At 49.6% G+C, this 19554-nt stretch overlaps 1 protein-coding gene across 1 annotated transcript; it reads left to right on the top strand.

Moving 5' to 3' along the window:
* Positions 1-104: 104 nt before the first annotated feature.
* On the top strand, positions 105-18165 carry ASXL1 (ASXL transcriptional regulator 1). The gene is made up of 12 exons (XM_038158689.1): positions 105-252; positions 4715-4797; positions 7935-8043; positions 9132-9252; positions 9327-9421; positions 9758-9851; positions 10128-10280; positions 10679-10842; positions 10940-11036; positions 11464-11569; positions 11984-12599; positions 13311-18165. The coding sequence occupies exons 1-12, from the start codon at positions 193-195 to the stop codon at positions 16191-16193; spliced, it is 4581 nt and encodes a 1526-aa protein (XP_038014617.1). The 5' UTR covers positions 105-192; the 3' UTR covers positions 16194-18165.
* Positions 18166-19554: the final 1389 nt, after the last annotated feature.

Here is a 19554-nt window from a genome sequence, read left to right as displayed (position 1 = left end):
CGTTGTTATGCCGGGCCCGAGCCGCCGCCGCCGCCGCCGTCTCCCGTAGCGCCCGGAGTCGCCCCCGCCTCGCGCCCCGCCCGCCGCGCCCGCCGCGCCCAGCCCGCCCCGGTCGCCGCCGCCCGCCTGCCGCCCGCGCGCCCAACGGTCCGCGCCCGCCGCGCCCGCCCGCGCGGGAGGAGGAGGAGGAGGATGAAGGAGATGAAGCAGAGGAGGAAGAAGGAGCGCACGTGGGCCGAGGCCGCCCGCCTGGTGAGGCCGGGGGGGCGTCCAGGGAGGGGGCGCGGGGGCTCCGCCGTGCCTCAGGGCCTCCCCGCCGCGTCCGGCCCCTCCCCGAGTAACGGGGCCGGCGCCGCCGCCATCGCTCTTGAGGGGGTAAAAGCGGGGGCCGGGCCCGCCTGCGGGGCGCGGGCGGTGTTGCCGGTTCCCCGCCCGGTCCCGCGGCTTCCCGCGGTTCCCCCGCCGGCCGCCGTGGCCGGGCTCTGCTGCGCGGTTGTTTTTCTTGCTCAGCCCGGTGCGGAGGAGCTGCGCCCCGGGGCGGTGCGAGCGCGGCCCCCGGCCCTCGGCGGGCTGCCACCCCCGGGGGTCCCAGCGGCCTCCGCCGCCTCCCGCCGGGCGGGGCTGCAGCGGATCCCGGCTCGGGACGCGGGAGGTGCCGCCGTCCCGCAGCGGTTTCGTGCGTGCCGGGCAGGGCTGCGAGGACCGTGCCGCTCATTCTCTTCCTTTCAGACGGTTGTAAAGCTCCGTGGGAGGAACCGGAGGCTCCGGAGAGGGCACGGCCGCTGTCAAAAGTTTCTGGTTTAATTACCGAGGGTGCGGGGTCCTTCTGTCCTCCCGCCCGAGGGCCGGTGGCGTGTGCTGGGCTGCTGTAGCAGCAGCTGGGCTGAACATCCCTGAATCAGCCCGTATTTGGTCGCTTTTGGGTTTAGGAGACGTGGCCATTGAGATGTCTCAGTCCTTTTGTCTAAAAGAATCTCCTTGTTGAAGGAGATTCTCCTTCCAAGCTTCTCCTTCCAAGCCCAGCTCTGCCCTGATGATGCCTGTGTTGTCATTGCACCGTTGCACTTGGGAGGAAGGTGACTTCCCTCTGTGAAGCCTTTGAGCTGGATCTGTCTTGAACCCCAGTTATGAAGTAGGAAATCTAAAAAAGGAAAATAACTTCAGTGTCTTTCAGGGAGCTAGTCAGAGGTTTGATTTAAAGGCTGCCTGCCGAGGTGTTTAGGCTGGCTGGCTGGCATTTGGGTGGAAGGAACTGGCTCTCTCCTGGTGACCCAGTGACACAGGTACAGCAGTGCCAGGGCTGGAGTGAGGGATGATCCAGCTACTTGGATGTGAATGGATCCCACAGTTCCTCCCCACAGCCCTGTCAGTGGTGTACAACTTGTCAGGAGACATGTGTTCCTTCTGTGTAGCCCCTGGACTTCTGCAGAAGTGGATTTAAAGAGCTTGAGGGTGGTTTGTTTCCTTCTTTTTTCTGTTGTGTGTGTTTGTTTTGGTTTTGCCAGCCCAGGTTATGTACTGAAGCATGTAAACATTCAGAAGGAGCAGTGTGGGTGAGTCCAATGAGGCTCATGTCTTGTACTGAGGATGTTCATGATAACTCTTGGTGCTTCTGAGTAAGATTTTTTTTGGCTATTGGAGTGTTTTCTTACTGCTTGCCAGGAGAAAACCTAATCAGACAAGCATCTGACTTCCAGCAACTTGCATCATCTTTTGTGTGTAAATGATAATATTTTAGACCCATGTGGCTTTGCTTGAAAAGCTGGAGAAGGGCATAAAGCAGCTACTGTGGAACTTCACAGCAGGAGCCTGGTGGTCTCGTTCTCCATCCTGCATTTCTTCTTGGGATCCAGGTTCTTTGAACCAGGTGTGTCACTGCAGATGGCAGGTGACCCTGGGGGCAGAGGCTGTGCTATGTGACCTTGCACAAAGTCAGCTCATTCAAACATCCTGAGCTCTGACAGGTGAAAAATCAGTATTTATAGGCTGCCCAAAGCAGCACAGGAGACTGTAACTCTAAAGCAGTCACCTAATACACCTCATCACCCTTGTGTGATGGGGAAGGCAGTTCTTCTCACAGTTCCTCTCACCTGTCTTCTGGCCAGGACCTCGGGCACAGTGGGTGCATGAGATGTCTAAGCCTCAGCAGCATCTTAGAGCCATTGATGAACCAGAAATAGAACGATCTCATACTAGATTATCCACTTAAAGAGACCTACAGTTGCGTAGCTGCACTTCCAGCTTGCAGGACTGATTGTAAATCCACTAAAAATAGATCTTTATTTCACACTAGGCTTACACATGCTCCCTGTCAAAATGCTTTTAATTTCCCTCTCTGACGTGTGCTGGTGTATTTTGTATTCTGCTCAACATTTCTGAGAATCATAGGCAAAAATGTTCTTCAATGTTGCTCCTCCTACAGAGCCAAAACTCTGCATGTTCCATAAAATAAACTTTAAAGGTTCATCTGGATGCCCAAAGCCATGGCAGGATCCCACAAGTGCTGTCAGAGCTAGACGACCAGTAAATTGAGGCAGTGATGCAAATTTCCATAATTAGGGGCACAGGAACCCTCAGCTACCACTGCTGTAAATAGTGGAGGGGGGAAAACTCTGGTTTGGGGGTAAGGAATAGCCAATATTGAAGTTGTAGCTCTGGGTGGAAGGCTGATGTGGTGCTGGGAGTGTCAGGTTGGGGAGGGATAGAAGGGGCAGTGCTGGAGACTGAGATTTGGTGCCTGAAGCTTGCAGGATCCTCTCCTCCAGTTCTTCCATTAAGTGCTCTGTATACTTAATACAGCTCTTGATTGGAAATTGTTCCCCTGAGCATAGATTCTTTTATCCCTATGTAAATGCTCCTTTGTGCTCAGTTTTAGGCCACATACTTCACTTGCTGTGTCTGTCACTGGAGAGAGGTTTGAATAATTCCCTGATTTTTTGGAACAGACGTGTTGTATTTTGCAGTTCTCACTGGGCTCGGGGGCAGTGAGTTTCCTGTGTCAGCTGTCTGCAGCCTTTGAGTGATGGGGTGACAGCTCAGGAGGGAGGCATGGAGACCTTGTAACCTATGGAGGGGGGGAAAAGTGTGATGGAGCTGTTTGGAATTTAATTAGTTTACTCTCTCTGAATATGGCTCATCACTTGCTTTGATTTTTCTTTACACTCTTTGTGTTTTTATTGGGTTTTAACTCAAGTTAGTTCTCCAGTTCTCTTCCCCACGAGGTTCTTACCTCGTTCTCAGAAGCTTGTGAGCTTCAAGCACCTGCAGAATGCCTGTTGGGTGGATATGATTAGAGCAATTCCATTTGTAGAATCAAAGTTTAGATTGGAAGGACCTTTAAAGATCATCTTGTTCCAGCCCAGCCATATCACACGATACAGTTGAAGTGCAGACCTGCTCTTGGGTTTTTCGTTACTTGTGGAGGGTGGAGATGGTCTGAGGTGCAAACGTTGGCCTGCACAGCTTTGGGGTGATTTTGCTCGTGTCCCATTGGCGTGGCTTCTGCAGTGACTCACTTCTAGATGTTTCTGATGGAAATGAGGCATCTGGGTCCTTCCTCTGGCTTCCCACACCAGTCAGACTGAGAGACAGCGCCGTGTTGCTGACTCCTGAAATGTGGGGACAGATGACACCAGGGCTGTGCCTCGTGTGGCCGTGATGCTGGGGGAATTGAGACCATGGTTATGAAAAAGTTTTGAGTGAATTCCTGTCGCTGCTTCCCGTGCCTGTTCCAGGCCGTGGCCTGTGCCTGTGCCTGTCCCAGTCTCTTTTTGCTCGTGCCCCAGGTCTGAGGAGCTGGGTGCCTTTGCATTCCAAGAGCAGCACTGTCTGCTGCCGGGGAAGGCGCAGGAGCCGGCGCGTGGTCGGCAGCTGTAGGGTAATCTGCTCCCAAAGAAACGGAGTGGTTTACATCTACTGCAGCTTATTTTTACTCATTGTTTCCTGTTTATGTGGATAATCTTCTTATCCACAGAAATGTCTGGTCCTCTCTTTGAATCCTTGAGTTTTCGCTTCTAGACATTTTGGAACAGTAAGTTCCACAGGCTTAAAAAAAAATAAAGTAATAACCTCTTTACTTCTTTTTACTTCTTTATATATAAGTGACAATTCTATTCTTGATATAATATATGAAAGGATGAGTTGTTATTTATTGTGTTGCCTTTTAATATCTGATTTTCTTCATTTTATGTCAAAGGCAAGCACTCTTAAGTCTTTTTAGTGTCTCTAGCCAATTTTTTTTCCCAAATCCTTTACTAGTTTTTTGTCCTTTTCTGAATTTTGTCCTTCTCTGACACGAATTCTGACTCTTAACTTGTGGTTCCCTTCCTGGGACGGAGTGAAGATGAAATGGATTCAGTAATCTGAGGAAGGTACAGTATTGGATTGTAGAGCTGCACAGTAATACTTTTAGTAACAAAACCCCACTGGATGCTTTGTGGGGAGGTAGGAGAAGGTTTTACATTGTTACAGGTCACCACTGTTCAGTTTGGAAGGTTTATGTGGCAGCAGCTCCATCTAATGTATAGTGAAGTCTGGTAAAGCTTCCACTGGGTGGGGTCAAGGCCAAATTCTGGTGCTTTTTCTGCTCCATGTTTGTATTTCAGTTAGTTGGGGAAGAGATGAAAGATGAAAGAGTTGGGCCAGAGCTGATGGAGTAGTTCTGGGAATGCAGAAGCCAATTCTGTAATGACACTTGGTCTTTCTGTCTTTGCAGGTGCTGGAAAATTACTCAGATGCTCCTATGACCCCCAAACAGATTCTGCAGGTCATAGAGGCTGAAGGTCTAAAGGAAATGAGGTTAGTATTGATGATTTTGTCTAAACCAGTGTGCAGCATGGGGGAGGCAGTGTATGAAGGCTGCTGTTGCTTCATACAGTTCTGCCTCATCCCCAGCCCACTTTTCTTCCCTTTTTCTCTTTTCAGCCTGGTAATTTCAGATGACAGTACAGACATTTATATACAGATTGTGAGGGTTTCTTTTTCACTGATAATAACTGGAAGATGTTCTTGGATTTTTAGATAATATACAAAGTCCCTTCATCCATCTCTTGTGAAGTAAATGCCTCTTGCAGATCAGGCCCCTGCATTGTGCTGTACTTACCACTCACTCCCATGGTTCTCACATAAGTAGCTCCCAGCAGTTTCTGCTATTGTGACTTTAGTTTGAGAACAGTCTAAGTTTTATCTCTTCTGATGCTTCATTTCTGGAGCAGACATTATGTTTTAGAAGAGACTTCTCTATGTCACTGGCTTGTGCTCAGATTCTTGAGCACCAGGAGAGCACAGCTCACATCACACGGTTGTGGCTCTTGACATTGTAGGACGAGATGCCCATCTCAGAGTGGATTTCATGTGGAAAAGGGCCTGATACAAAGCCTTGGAAAGGGCAGAAGTGGGAGTCTGCTTTCCTTGGTTAAGTTCCTGTGAGCTTCCATCTGTTTCCATGACAGTAGTCGAAATACAGAGTGTCTTGCAGCTCAAAGAAAGTGGGTAACTGTGATAGTCCAAATGCCTCAGTTGCTGCTGCCTGGCAAAAAAAAAAACCCAAAAACAACAAAAGCCAAACAAAAACCAAAACCAAACAAAAACCCAACCAACCAACCAACCAAAAAAACCCCAAAAAAACGGAAGCTTGACTACCAGAGACACAAAAAGCTGCTGTCCAAGGATGGACTTCTGACAAATCCAGATGCAAGGACTGTTTCTAGTCTTGCTTCTCCCTCCCTTTGTTTCTGTGGACTGTTTTTCACTGTGGTGTTTGCATTTCCTGAACCTGTACTTCACCCAACTACAGAAGGTAAACTGATTTCTTTTGGGACCTAAATGTTAGCTTGTTTCTGCTCCTTGTTTGTGTGAAATCAGGAAGCAGCTGGGGTGTTTTGAATAGTGAAAATCGGTGACGTGTACAGAGGTGCTGGGTGTGGGACCTGCTGTTGTTTGGAGAGGCACAAGGCTGGTGTGTGCTGCTGCATCAGTTTTGGAACTGTTGGAACACCCACCTTCCATGGGCTTACAAGAAGGCTGGGGAGGGACTTTTCACTGGAGCATGTAGTGGTAGGACAAGGGACAATGGATTTCAGGTGAAGGAGGGTAGATTTAGATTGGATATTAGGAAGAAGTTCTTTGCTGTGAGGGTGGTGAGGTCATGGCACAAGTTGCCCCGGGAAGCTGGGGCTGCTCCATCCTTGGAAGTCTCCAAGGCCAGGCTGGACAGGGCTTGGAGCAACCTGGTCTGGTGAAAGGTGTCCCTGCCCATGGCAGGGGATTTGGAACAAGATGGTCTGTAAGGTCCCTTCCAACCCAAACTGTTAGTGATTCTGTGATGCTTTGTGAGATCTGATCTGGTTTGGATATGGGCAGTGATTTCAGTAGAATTCAGACAGATTTTAATGAGGATCTTCATAAGAGGGGCTTTGCTTTAATCAGTCTTCTACAACTGTCTCACATAAGTCCTGTTACCTCAGCAGGCAGTTGAAGATCTCTGTGCACAGGCTGTCCCCTGCCAAAGATAATAGCAGGGCTCTTCACACTCATAAATTATCCTGTGCTTTCCCAGTTTTTACAAGTGACCTGTCACACTGTGTAAGTAAAGACCAGCCTTTGGAACATGTGTCATGTTAAATCCCACAAACCTAACTCATTCCTTTAAAGGTCGATGGTTTCCCTTGGGATATCTGCTTTTCCTTCCCTGGCCATTAATTCTCTGCTTTAAGAAAAGATTGTTTTCTTCAGAGTGTGATTGTTTGCAGAATAAAGGCAGCGAGCCTGCCTGGCTGAACGTGCAGCGGGCTTTGCTGGTGCTTGTACAGAAGCTCTTCCTGAAACTCCATTTCCTGAAGGAAATAGCTCAGTGCCTTGAGATGTTTTTCCTTCTGAATCAGTTCTGAGGTGGGGCTCCCTGGTTGGGGGGTCATGCTGCTCTGCTGGGAGGCTGTGTTCCATACCAGGCACTGACATTCCCATGAGCCAGTAGCATGCTCAGTTTAGCTCCTGGTAGAGTTTTAACTGCTTGGTTTTTTTCTTGTTTTGGGGAAAATTACTTAGTTTGCTGTTATAAGAGAGCTCTGTGGCTGGTGAGTGTGCTTGGAGTGTCTGGTAAACACAGAGGAGAAAACACTGTCTAACAGGACAGAAGGCTGGAAATTTTGTTCACATGATCTGAAAGTGATACAGGGTAACTTTGCCTGTTGCTGTGGCATGTGAAGAAATGTTCAAACCCCAAGCACATATAGAGTGGAAACAGAAATTCTATGTTTTCAATTTGACAATGGTTTTCTTTGAAGTATTTTATCTCAGTCCAGTTTTCAGTTTCACTTTTACTAGCAATGCAGTCAGTAGTGCTGTAATGTGTCTTCCAGACAACTTTCTGCCCCCTACATGTGGGACTTACTGGAAAACACCATATTACGTGGCACAGCAGTTCCATCACTGTGAGTGTAGGATGGGGCTTTAACCAGGGAGTTTTGTAGGAATTACAAATGAGAGCATCAGAGCCTTTTTAGTGAGCTCTGCTCAAGTAGTTTGCTCAGTGATATATCAGGGAGACATTCCAGTAACATGTGTGCCTGCAGTTTGTTACATCTTTCTACTGCTGAATGAATCTGGGGGTTTTATAAAATCAGGCCAACACTGAAGGATTCCAGGAGAGGAGAGGAGAAAACAGGTAATAAAAGTTAGAAATGTCTAAAAGCAGACGAGGATAGCTTTAAAATTGGCATCACATTTGCTGTTGGCTGTGATGTGCAAGGCTGATGTACAGGTCAGAATGAAACCAGTGACACTGTTCTGACTGAAGTGCCTGTCCCATAAAGTTAATAGCATCACCTCTGATCTCCTCATCAGCTAAAGGATGCCCATTTAACCAGATCTTTCAGGCTGTTTTCTTTCTGATAATCTATTTCCTAAGCTCTCTCTTTTCTCTGTGTCTGCTGCAGTGGCACATCTCCCCTGGCCTGCCTCAACGCCATGCTCCACTCCAATTCCCGGGGAGGGGATGGGCTCTTCTACAAACTGCCTGGACGCATCAGCCTTTTCACACTCAAGGTAAATGCTGAGCTCTGCTCCCAGCTGAGGGCCCAGGGGTGAGTCCTGCTCCTTGTGCAGGGCTGAGGGTTACCCTGTCACTGAGCATCATCAGCAGTGAGATCATCATGTGAGAGAGGGTCTGGAATTCATTATTTCCTTGGGGCTTGTACCTTTCAGCTGTATTCAGCCATCTATGATAAATTCCTAAAAGAAAACCCCAACTGTTATTTCTTGAATCCTCTTACTTCTGTACCTGGTGTCCAGCTCAGGTGGCTGTTCATCAGAACAGATCTGTGCGCTCCTTTGCTGCCAGCCACAAGGGAAAACAGCCAACCAAGGAATTGGTCCAAGAGCTTGTAGAGACAAGTAAAATCTTGATAGGAAAATGTATATTCATTCTTCTGGTCGCTTGTTCTGTGTTCTACTACATTCTGTGTTATTTAGCATCAGTATTTTCCTCAGATCTTGAAATCTCTCTGGAATACTTTTTTATTTTTAGCTTATTGTTACAGTAATATTAAATATTGAAAATGTTTCTGGTCCTGAGGTTTTCTTTTGCATTGTTTTGTACTGTTGGATTCCCTGATAAATATAAACTTGATAGATCTCAGCTATTTCATTTCCATCTTTTTTCTGCTGATAGAAAATCCTTTCGAATTGACACATTTTGCTGAAAATAGATGACATTGAAATTGTTTTATTGTACATCTTTTATTGTACAAGTAGGAAATACATCTCCTAAGCTTACTGTCTCAGTGTTTGGCCACTCTGGTGCTACTTGTTCTTTTGTAGTGAGACGCTTCTCTTTAATAGGAACTCATTACTTACAGAAAATTATGACATATTATGAACCTTTCTATTAAATTAATTATTATTAACCTGGTATTTTGGATATGTGTTACTTGTCTAGGAAGGGGCTATGAAGTGCTCTTAGTTTGGGTGGCTTCTGTTCCGTTATGAGCCCAAAAATACTTTAAAATGCCTTTCTGCATCAAGGGAAAAACTGAAGGTTAAAGTATATCCAGTTAACTGTCTGGTCCCATTGGTGTAGATTTGGCAGGGAGGGAGGGAGGGCTGTAGCCACCCCAGTTCTGTTCCCCCTCTAGAAAGATGCCTTGCAGTGGTCCCGGAACCTGTCAGTGCCAGAAGGGGAGGAGCTGGAGGACACAGCAGATGCAGAAAGCTGTGGGTCCAACGAAGCCAGCACTGTGAGTGGTGACAATGATGGTAAGTGTCTGGTGACATTAACCTTAAACTCCGGGACCTCCTTCTGTGTCTGACTGAGAGCTCACCTCTTTCAGTGTCTCTTGATGAAACTTCTTCTAACGCCTCGTGTTCCACTGAATCTCAGAGCAAAGGACCTGCTACCAGGGAGAGCTACAGAACCGCTTCCCAGGTAGGAGAAAGTGGGACTAATGGGAAGAATGAAGCCTCTCAAGGGGAGCTTTCATTACTGTTGGGGTGGTATGACAGGGACTGTTTGTGCATAAGTGCCTCAGAGATAGTTACAAGTCTGTCTCCTTGGGCAAGAAGTGGCAGGATGGTGAGGGATCATGTATGGGAAGACAGTTTTGAATTCTCTGCTAGTCCTAAATGTAGTGTTGCTTGAAGATTCAGCTAGGAGGAGCCAGGCAGCTCTTTAACTGAGGAACATGCTGCTTAGAAGATTACTATACCCTTCCATAATGCCTTCCTTCCTTTGTTTTGTGTTTGGTTTCTCTCTGGTCTGCAGACAACCAAACAGAAGAAAAAGACGGGTGTGATGCTGCCACGGGTGGTGTTAACCCCGCTGAAAGTAAATGGGGCACACATGGAGTCTGCCTCGGGTGAGCATGGCTTTGGGGGGACCTAATGACCTCACAGATCTCTCTCAGACAGTCCCCGGTCATCAATGTTTGCCTGAGGATTTCCATAACACCTGCTGAGAATGAGTGAGACTGCAGAGTTGTGTGTGTGTTTAACTCACTCTAAATAGTTGGTACCTGGGCAATACCCTGTAGTAGCAGATTTGTTAGTAACAGGGAATTCCTGTATGATAAACCACTCTCCCAGCTGGGCTTTGACTATTCTTTGCATTTTTTATGATGTTGTTTTGCATTTAGGCTTCACAGGGAGGCACGCTGATGGGGAGAGCAGCAGCACATCCAGCAGCAGCAGCAGCTCCTTGGCCCTGTGCAAAACCAGCCTGCGCAGTAGGACAGAGATAAACAGGGATCCTCCACAGCTGCTGAGGGGCATCCGAAAGCCCACGGCTGGTATGTGCTCCTTAGTAAAGGCAGAAAAATAATTGGTGATGGTGAAGTCCACATGTATCTGAGAAAAGAGCACCAGGAGGCATTTGATGACCTGAGGTCACAAGCCAGGATTTCCACCTTGAGTGCCAGTGATAGAATTGTTTAAAAATTTGCCTGATCTGAAGACCAGCATTGAGAAGGGTACCTGAATGTGGCAGAACTGTGGCCTCATGTCAGAATTCCAGATGTGGGTTTATTAATTATTGTGCTGGAGAGTCATTCTTCACACTTGAATACTGCAGTCTTTATCATCTCTGTCACTCCTTTTGTTGTTACAGTTTGACATAAATTTCAGCCCATAGTGCTGAAATACTTTTGTACAGCAATGTTAATTTTATTTGCCTGTCCTTAAACTCCAGGGCAAATGAAACGGAACAGGGGTGAGGATATTGACTTTGAAACCCCGGGCTCCATCCTTGTCAACACAAACCTGCGAGCGCTGATCAACTCCAGGACCTTTAACGCGCTTCCATCACACTTCCAGCAGCAGCTGCTTTACCTCCTGCCTGAAGTCGACAGACAGGTATGAGCACTCAGGTGTTTTCCCTTCCCTGATGAGCTCTTCAGTGTGGAACAGCTGGAGCAGATGTGTTCTGTTTGTCCTGGCTCTGTCCTGCTAGGTGGGGGCTGACGGGCTGATGCGCCTCAGTGGCAGCGCTCTGAACAACGAGTTCTTCACCCACGCTGCACAGAGCTGGAGGGAGCGGCTCGCTGACGGTGAGTGCCTTTGCTTTCCTGAGTGCCTGGGGAATAGCAGCTCATTTGGAAAGATTTTTGGTTTTCTTTTGCAGTTAATGAGTAGGAACTTAGTACAGCTTTGCTGCGTGTTGCCCCAAACTTTTTCTTTTTTTTTGTTTAAAATCAAAGGTATGATTTCTTTTGGTACCATGGGACCTTCAGCATTAAGTGCTGAAGGTGTGAAGTAGTGCCAGACTTTTTTCCTTGAATGGTGGCCTGTCTGTTAAAACATGATTTTTTCTGGAGCCACAGGCAGCATGTGGATCCAGGGTGGGATGGGGAGCAGGGTGTTAACAGCAGGTCTGTCTCTGTCTCTTATTTAGCTGCTGTACAGTTCAAACACTAGGTTGCATTTGCAGAATGAGTTTTGTTTGGAACTGAGTTGCACTCTCTTGCTTCCATGTAGGTGAATTCACCCACGAGATGCAAGTTCGGATCCGGCAGGAGATGGAGAAGGAAAAGAGAGTGGAGCAATGGAAAGAGAAGTTCTTCGAGGACTACTATGGGCAAAAGTGAGAAATTTTACCATGTCTATCCTGCTTTATCCATGTTTATGCAGGTGGCAGAGTGTGTTTCTATTTGTAAATACCTGAGCAGATGCAGTATAAACTCCTTGAAAAACATAGGTTGTAGGGTGAATTGTTCCAACTGTTGTTCTGGGAAAACCCTTAGTGGAATTGGCTGGGTTCAGCAGAATTTTGTAGCCCGTCTCTTCTGTTGCCAAGAAAAGTTGATGGTATTTTCCATCACAAATTTTTGGGGTTTTTTTCTCATTCCATGTGACAGCAATGTGGAGTGTGTGGGTTCTCCCCTTGCAGGATGAGTTAATGAGGCTTTGATGACTCTCTGCCTGTGTTGGCACTATTCAGTAACACTGAAATTGGGTGAGCTTTAGCTTTTAGCTGGCTTTTGTGTTTGTCTTATAGGTTGGGCTTGACCCAGGAAGAATCCCAGTCTCAGAATTCAGTGCAGGAGGACGCTGAGAACAGGACAGAGCTGCCTGTTAAAGGAGAAGCGAGGCTGGCACGCGGGCCCACCACGCGCCAGAGGGACGGGCGCTTCCGGAAACGCTCCCGGGCCGACCTGCGGTGCCGGGCCAGGAGGAGCCTCTACAGACTGCGGGAACCCGAGCACACGGAGCCTCCCAAAGAGCCTGCTCCCGTGGGGCCAGATTCCTCGCTTCGTAAAGAGCCAAAGCCTGAGGCAGACCTGAAGAAAGATGATCTGACCAGCCCCTCGGCTGCGGGATTGAAGGCAGAGAGTACCGAACTGCACCTCTCTCCAGAGACTTCCAAATCGAACAGCAAATCAGAAGATCCATCGTTGGCAGCTACCAGCAGAATTCCCAGTTTGCCCCAGGAGAACTCTGCTCAGGAGTCCAAGGAGCAGAAGAGGAAAAGCTTTGAGGAGGCTGCCTCTGCGTCCTTCCCCGAAAAGAAGCCCCGGCTTGAAGATCGTCAGTCCTTTCGTAACACAATTGAAAGTGTTCACCCAGAAAAGCCACAGCCTACTAAAGAGGAGCCCAAAGTCCCACCCATCCGGGTAAGAAAGAGCTTCAGAGCTGCTATATCTCAGGGCTGCCGTGCTCAGTAGTATCAAAACATTATTAAAATGTCAAGTATTGCCATCTTAAGGGAAGGAGTCGAAGGGTTTCATTGGTAGAGCTGGTGAAGTGCCTCTGACTGCCACGGTTTGCTGTCGTATTTAGACAGGCAAAGAATGGAAAATCATCCCAAGGTCTTTGCACAAGAGCACAGGGTAACCTTGACTTACTCCCTTCATTTGCATTTCTGTGGCTACAGAAACACTGCCTGAAATGAGCTGACTGACTGCAAAAGACCTTGAAATCGTGTTCTATATCCTGTCTAGCTTCTGAGTTCTTTTCCTTTGCTTTTGGACAGAATCTCAGTGTTCCTCCTGACTTTTTCCATTTTGACCAGGATACCCATTTTGGTAGCTTCAGGGCAGTCATCCTGGTGTAGAGGAGACCAGTTTGATCTCTGAAGATGTGAATATAAATAACATATTTCATATTTGCCTGCAGGCTCTGGTAAAACAATATTAGTGTGAACTGAGCTTTACAGATCACAGAGCAGAGGTTGTGGGACCGTGCTGCTTCTCTGCCCAAATTAGTTTCTAAGTTGAAATTTTTGTTGAATTTTGTGCTAAAAACTGTGATGAGCAGTTGCCAGTACAACGCATTTCACTGGAGACGGTCGGTGTTAGAGCTTACTGCATTTCCCTTTCTTTCAGATTCAACTTTCACGTATTAAACCACCCTGGGTGGTTAAAGGTCAGCCCACTTACCAGATCTGCCCCCGGATCATCCCCAGCACGGAGCCCTCCGGCCGGGGCCGCCCCGGCGCCCGGACCCTCGCAGACATTAAGGCCCGTGCTCTGCAAGCCCGAGCCCAGCGCGAAGCCGCCGCCGCCGCCATCGGAGGAGGGGGTGGCCCTGGTGGGGGGAGAGGCACCGATGAAGGAGGCGGTGGAGGAGAATCCAGCGGCCGTTCCCAGCACAGGAGATCCAAGAGAGCTCATGGAAAACGCGCGTCAGATCTACAGCGAGCACAACTACAGCTGTCTGTTCATCTGAGTGGGAGCGGAGGGAAGGCTGACTCCAAAGGGGCTGCTCAGGAAGCCAGTGTGAATTCCTGCCTCTCTTCCAGACAAGAGCGCTCTTCCTCAAAAAGTGAAAGGAGCAGCATTCCGGGCTGTGCCACAGGGTCAGGGGACGCTCAGCCTGGTGATGGGTCACCCAGGAGACCGTTCTGTGGTTCTCTGACTGTGTCATCCTTGGACAGTGCAACTCCTGAGAGGCAGGAGGAGAGTCCGGAGCAGCTCCTCTGTGACCCAAGGACCGAGCTCCCATCTTGTGCTGCATCACAGGAGAGCACAAAGCTAGGATGTGTGGTTCCTGTGGTGACCAGTCTGTCGTGTTCTGGGGGGCAGGGAGCTGGGGTCAGTCCCACGGGACACAGGGCTGTGGTAGAAGTCAGAGATGTTGGTGCTCCTGCTATACAGCTGGATTATCCTTCTGATGTAAAGCAAAATTCCTCCAGTTGTCCTTTTCCGCCAGAATTGTCATCGGGTGTCACAGAACGCCATGATCCAGAGAAGGTGTCTGGTTTTAGATATAACAACTCCCAAACATTTCTGGAAAAATGTGTTGCTGATAATACCTCCAAAACGGTGACTGTTGGAGCGAAGAAAGCGATCCCTGCAGTGTGTGATGCTGCACAGCTGCAGGCAGGGAAAGGCAGTGATGGCAAACTGAGTAATGAGGAACAAAAGGCAGAGGCTCTACTGCAGCCCTCTGTGCATGGTGACTTTATTTCTCAGAATAGGATAGATACCTCTGAAAAACCCCTGCAGCCAAGGGAGAGGTGCCCCAGAACCGAACCAGAAAATGCACATCAGCCACTGGGAGAGACTCAGGAGTTGAAGAGAAGTGGAGATGAAGAAATACAGAGTACACACAGTGAAACAACAGACACTGCTTCCGATTGGGAAGGGGACATGGCTGATGAGAATGTGGAGGTGGAGATGTGTTTCAGAAGTGTCAGCTGTAGGGAGGTGGCTGGGAAAGGCTTTTCCTGTCACAGCAGCAGTGAGAAGCGCAATGGGATTAGGTCAAAATTGTCTGTGGAGACAGAGAGTCCGGCCTGTTCTGGGGACTTGGTTGCACCCCCACCTCAGAGGTGGGGACCCCAGAAAGCCGAGCGTCCGGCCAGCTCTGCTCGGCCCGTGTCCTCCATTGAGACCAACAACCCTTTGGTGATGCAGTTGCTGAAGGGGAAGCTTCCGCTGGAAGAAGTTCTCCCAGTGTCTCACGTCAACATCAAGCTGGAGATTGCACAGCCAGTGCTGCAGAAGCAGTCAGAAAGCCTCTCTCTGCAGCTGGACAGAGGCAGCGGTCACTATTTTGGCAAAGAATCTTCTCCAGATGTAGGAGTAAAGATGAGTGCCCAAAGCAGGAGCGATGATGTTTGCTCAGTGAGATCTTCCATAGACCCCCAGGAAAAAACCTGTGGATCAGGAGCAACAATGCCCAGAGCAGAAGGTGCAGAGGATCAGGCTGTCCCAGAAAAACATTCCAAAGTTGGTTCGAGTTTAAGCTGCCAAGACCAACTGGCAAACGTGGCTAGTGCCTCTCTGAAGTCGGAAGATGCGGACCCTCGGGAAAGAACATTTTCTTCCTGTAGCTTTGAGGAGCAGAAGGAGTTGCCCAAGGTCCACCGAATGCCACAGCACAACCTGTCAGCAAGTGTCACAGCAAGTCAAAGCCCAGAGAAGCTGAATGCCTCTACAGAGCCTCAGTTTTTATCTCCAGGTGTAACTTCTCTTGGACCAAATCAGAGAGGAGGTGCATTGGTCAATAAAAATTACAGTGGGGTTCAAGGCAAAAAGCTCTTTGGTTCTGGTTTTCCTTCCAGCCCCAGCGTGAGGCTGCATCACTCCAGGGCTTTGGAACACAGTTCAGCCATGGAAACCTTGTCCCCTGGCAAACAGATTCCCTTGGACAAGGGCTGTGCATTGGGAGAAGGAATCCCAGCTGCCAGGGAGGAATGGACTTCAAAGCAGCGCAGCAGCACCCCGGGAGGGATCAGAAGTGAGAAGGTGCTGGTGTGTGGCAGCCCAGCCAAGAGTAATGCGGAGAACCGGGGGGATGTGGCCCAGCAGCCCACGGAACTGGCTGGGCACACAGAGAGAGAGCCACTGGTCATGGACTGGCCTTTCTTTAAGTTTTCAAGGGATCCAGGGAAAGGGCAGTGTCACCCTTTGGAGCCTTCATCCATCCCCTCTCAGCTCAATATCAAGCAAGCGTTTTATGGGAAGCTTTCAAAGCTGCAGCTTAATTCCACCAGCTTTAATTATTCATCCAACACTCCGGCTTTCCCCCGAGGCCTTGCTGGGAGCGTGGTGCAGCTCACCCACAAAGCGAACTTTGCTGCGAGCCGGAACACGGCCCTGGCTGTGCAGATGTTTGCTGACAGCAGCAGCGTCGACGAGATCTCTTTCCAGTGCTCGTGCAGCCTCAAAGCCATGATCATGTGCAAAGGCTGCGGCGCCTTCTGCCACGACGACTGTATAGGACCCTCTAAGCTCTGTGTATTGTGCCTTGTGGTGAGATAATAAATTATGGCCATTGGGACAGGTTGTATATTCAGTGTGTGTATTTTGATAACGACTGATCCTAACGCCTGTACACGAAGTACACAAAGTACTCTCTGTTCATAGTAGAAACGCTGTTACACTTTGTTTTGGTGAGGAACGTTGAGCTGCCTTCCCACGGAGGTCGACGGTGCAGAGCTCATTGCTGCTGATGGGGACACCCTGCTCTGGGTGGGCTGTGCCCCATGGGAGCGATCCTGCTGCTTCCTGCTGTCATGGAAATTCCAGCTGTGCTCTGGTATCGCGCTGAGGCTGACGCCAGGGGGAGAGGCCGTTCGCCGTGGCAATCCCTGGACCTTCTGTGGAGGAAATCCTTACATCCAAAGGAACTGGAAGATGGTGTTTGCTATTTCAGGGCTGCACAAGGTGAGGCCCTACAGTCTTCCACTCTCCCCTTCTGCCATCTCCATTCCCGGTTTGTGTGGGAAGTGCTGCTGTGCAGTGAGTGTAAGCAGAAGAGCTGCCCTGCAGGGATGGTCCCGTGCAGTCTTTGGATGCTACAGCAGGATGTGGTGCCCAGGGATGTGCTCTGCAGGTGGTCGTGGAGCCGTGTACAGCCCACCATGTGCCACATGGAACCCACGTGGAGGATGCAAGAAGAGGAAAAAAAATTTCGGGGCAAGTGCCAAGCAAATGCCTTCTGCTGGCCTGCAGGAAGCTGTGAGGCCAGGGAACTGTTCCTGGCTGAACTGGCCCAGCGGCTGTGCCTGCCTCCTTTGGCCAGCTTCCACAAACTGCTGTGGAACACTGGTGGTTCCCTGGAGCTCGGTGATAGGGTCAGTGAGCTCTGCACTGCAGCTTTGTGGTGAGGACCTGAAACCCCACAGCAGCTGAGCACCTGCGAGCATCGAGCTGTGCATCTGTGTGACCATCACCCAACATTTAAAGCAGTGTTCTTTCCTCTTTTTTATTTTCCTTTTTTTTTATATATTTTCATTCTTGGATGTATAAAGTGAGTTATTTGGCTCCTGTAAGTATCCTCTCTGCATCTGTTTGATCATATATTTATATGTTGTACACAGTACTGGCCAACTCTGTAAATGGATGTAATGTACATAGAGCATAAAGGGGTCTTTTTTTTTCCTTTCCTTGGATTTCCAGGCTCTACAGCAGTATTGCATTAAAGTGGTGTTAGTTATTGTCAGAGCCACTGTATTCCGTCTTGCCTGACGTGAGGCTCACCACACTGGGGTCTTGGTTCCGACAGCCTCCCCGTGCCCGTGGTGCCCGGGTGGACTGTGCTGTGCAGGCTCAAGGATGACCAGGTGGGATTTGCTGAGCCGAGCTCACTCCCCGGTTGCTCGTTTAAGCTCTTGCCAGTTGTTGCTGCACCTGAGCTCCCAGGGCATGGCTGTACCTGCACTGCAAGGAGGTGAACGAACATCCACGTGCATCCAGAGAGGGAGAGCAAAACTGCACTTCTCTTCCTCTTTGGAGCAATTCCTAATCAAGAGTTAATTGCTTCAGCGAGGGGGAGAAGCCGCTGGCTTATTCAAGCGGGCAGTAGCAAGAATTTTAGGGAGTTTATTTTCATTTTTTTCTTCTCGTCCCTTTTCCAGCTCCATCCTACCTCCCTTCACCATGCACTTTCTTTCAGCCGTGCAAGTTCCTCTTTCAGCCACAGTCGTGAGGGGTGGAACACGTTCAGTCCCTGAGATGGTTTTATCCTCAATGCATCCACCAGCCTCATCCCACGAGAAGGAGAGCCCGGTGCAGCGGCACCCCGGCCTGGGCAGGGCTGCGGTGCCCCTGGGGGCGAGCGGAGGTGTGGAACCTGCTTACCAAAGATGGGGAGCGGAGCAGGGGGCTGGCTCTGCCTCCTGGGGGGCCACTGCAGTGTTCAGCTCGGACTGGTCTGGGGGGCAGAGCCCTCGGGGGGGCCTGCTCGTGTCTGTCCCTTGTGCTATTGGAAAAATAAACACTGTAAAATCTGCTTGTGGTTTCAGTCCTTTTTCTGAAATCCTCCTCCATTCCAAGGCAATGTGGCTTTTCCTTTCCCCTTTTTTTAACTGCAGCTGTTCCAGAGCTCTGCTCAAGTCACTAAAGGGAGGGGCTGCGTTGCTGCTCGGCTTTGTTAAATCTGGTTTCATGCACTTAGAGAGCGCTGAAGATGGTGCAGCTCCTGCAGAGATGCCATGTGGCTCTTGGGGAATGGACCCCCTGAAGGCTCTGAGAGCCACGGGGGCCTGTGGGTCACTGCAGGGGCCCCCCACAGTCACAGGGGCTCCCTGCCCTGCTGGGCTGATGCCTGTGGGCAGCAGCACTGAGACTTCCCAGTGTCAGGGCAGGTCCTGCCGTTACTGCCGTCATTGTTGGATAAATGGATCTGAAAATGTTTCTCAAGAGCATAAATGTGATACCAATTACAGTTTATTGAAACTACTTGGAAACTCACTTAATGGCTGAGTCCTTTCTCTTTTTTGGGCAGTAAGGAAACAACATGAATGATGATGTTATGTGTCTGGGTTCTGCAGGGTGAGCAAGGATCTCCCGCCTGGGGCTGTGGGAGTGCTGAGATCCCTGTGGTGACACAATCCCTGACTTCCTGGCATTCCGCAGCGCTGCCATTGCGGAACAGCAGCCATGGCCTCACACGCGAGCTGGGGCAGGGGCAGCAGATGGTCCAGCACCAGCATTTGGGGTGAAAAAAGGCCTCTGTGGTTTTTGGTGCTTCATTGATGTTCTGGCTCTGGCAGGCGCTCTGCACACAGAATACCTGGCTAATCTAAATAGAGGGAATGCAAAAAATGAGTAGAGTTGTTACCTAGCCAAGCTTTAAAACAGTATTTAATCCTTCCCTGTTTTATTGGGATGGGGGGGTTGGCATAAGGATTAGCTACCTCTGGAACAGGGGAGCTTGGGGGTTTCAGGAGTAAAACCCATTAACATCAGAATCTCACAAAGAGCAATATACTTTATTCCTTCTTTTTCTCTCTGTGATATTCATGTGCCAAGTAACAGATTTTCTCTCTCCCGGCCCGGCTGCTGTTTGGCTCTGGCTCTGCCGTGCTCGGTGGGGCCATCAGCAGGCACGGGGACATCCTGAATCAGCCTGGCCAGGGGGCTGTGGAAGCCTCAGCAGGTGATGCCAACTGGTTTGCAGCTGCTGTGGCCCAGCACGGCTCATCCCTGTGCCTAGCCCTCTCCCATGCTCCCCTGGAAATCTGGAAGCAAAGCTCAGCCAGAGGCTCAGGCACAGACCCGATGATGGCAGGGACACAGGGCCACTGGTGCTGCGCTGCCAGACACTCATGAATTCTGTGGATGCTCCGTTCGGGATGTGCTGTCCCAGGTGATCGTTTACAAGCACAAACATTCCGGT

Source organism: Motacilla alba, chromosome 20 (genome assembly GCF_015832195.1).
Source record: "Motacilla alba alba isolate MOTALB_02 chromosome 20, Motacilla_alba_V1.0_pri, whole genome shotgun sequence".
NCBI classification, from domain to species: domain Eukaryota; kingdom Metazoa; phylum Chordata; class Aves; order Passeriformes; family Motacillidae; genus Motacilla; species Motacilla alba.
Note: the sequence above shows the minus strand (reverse complement) of the source record. Positions and strands in the feature narration are given on the sequence as shown.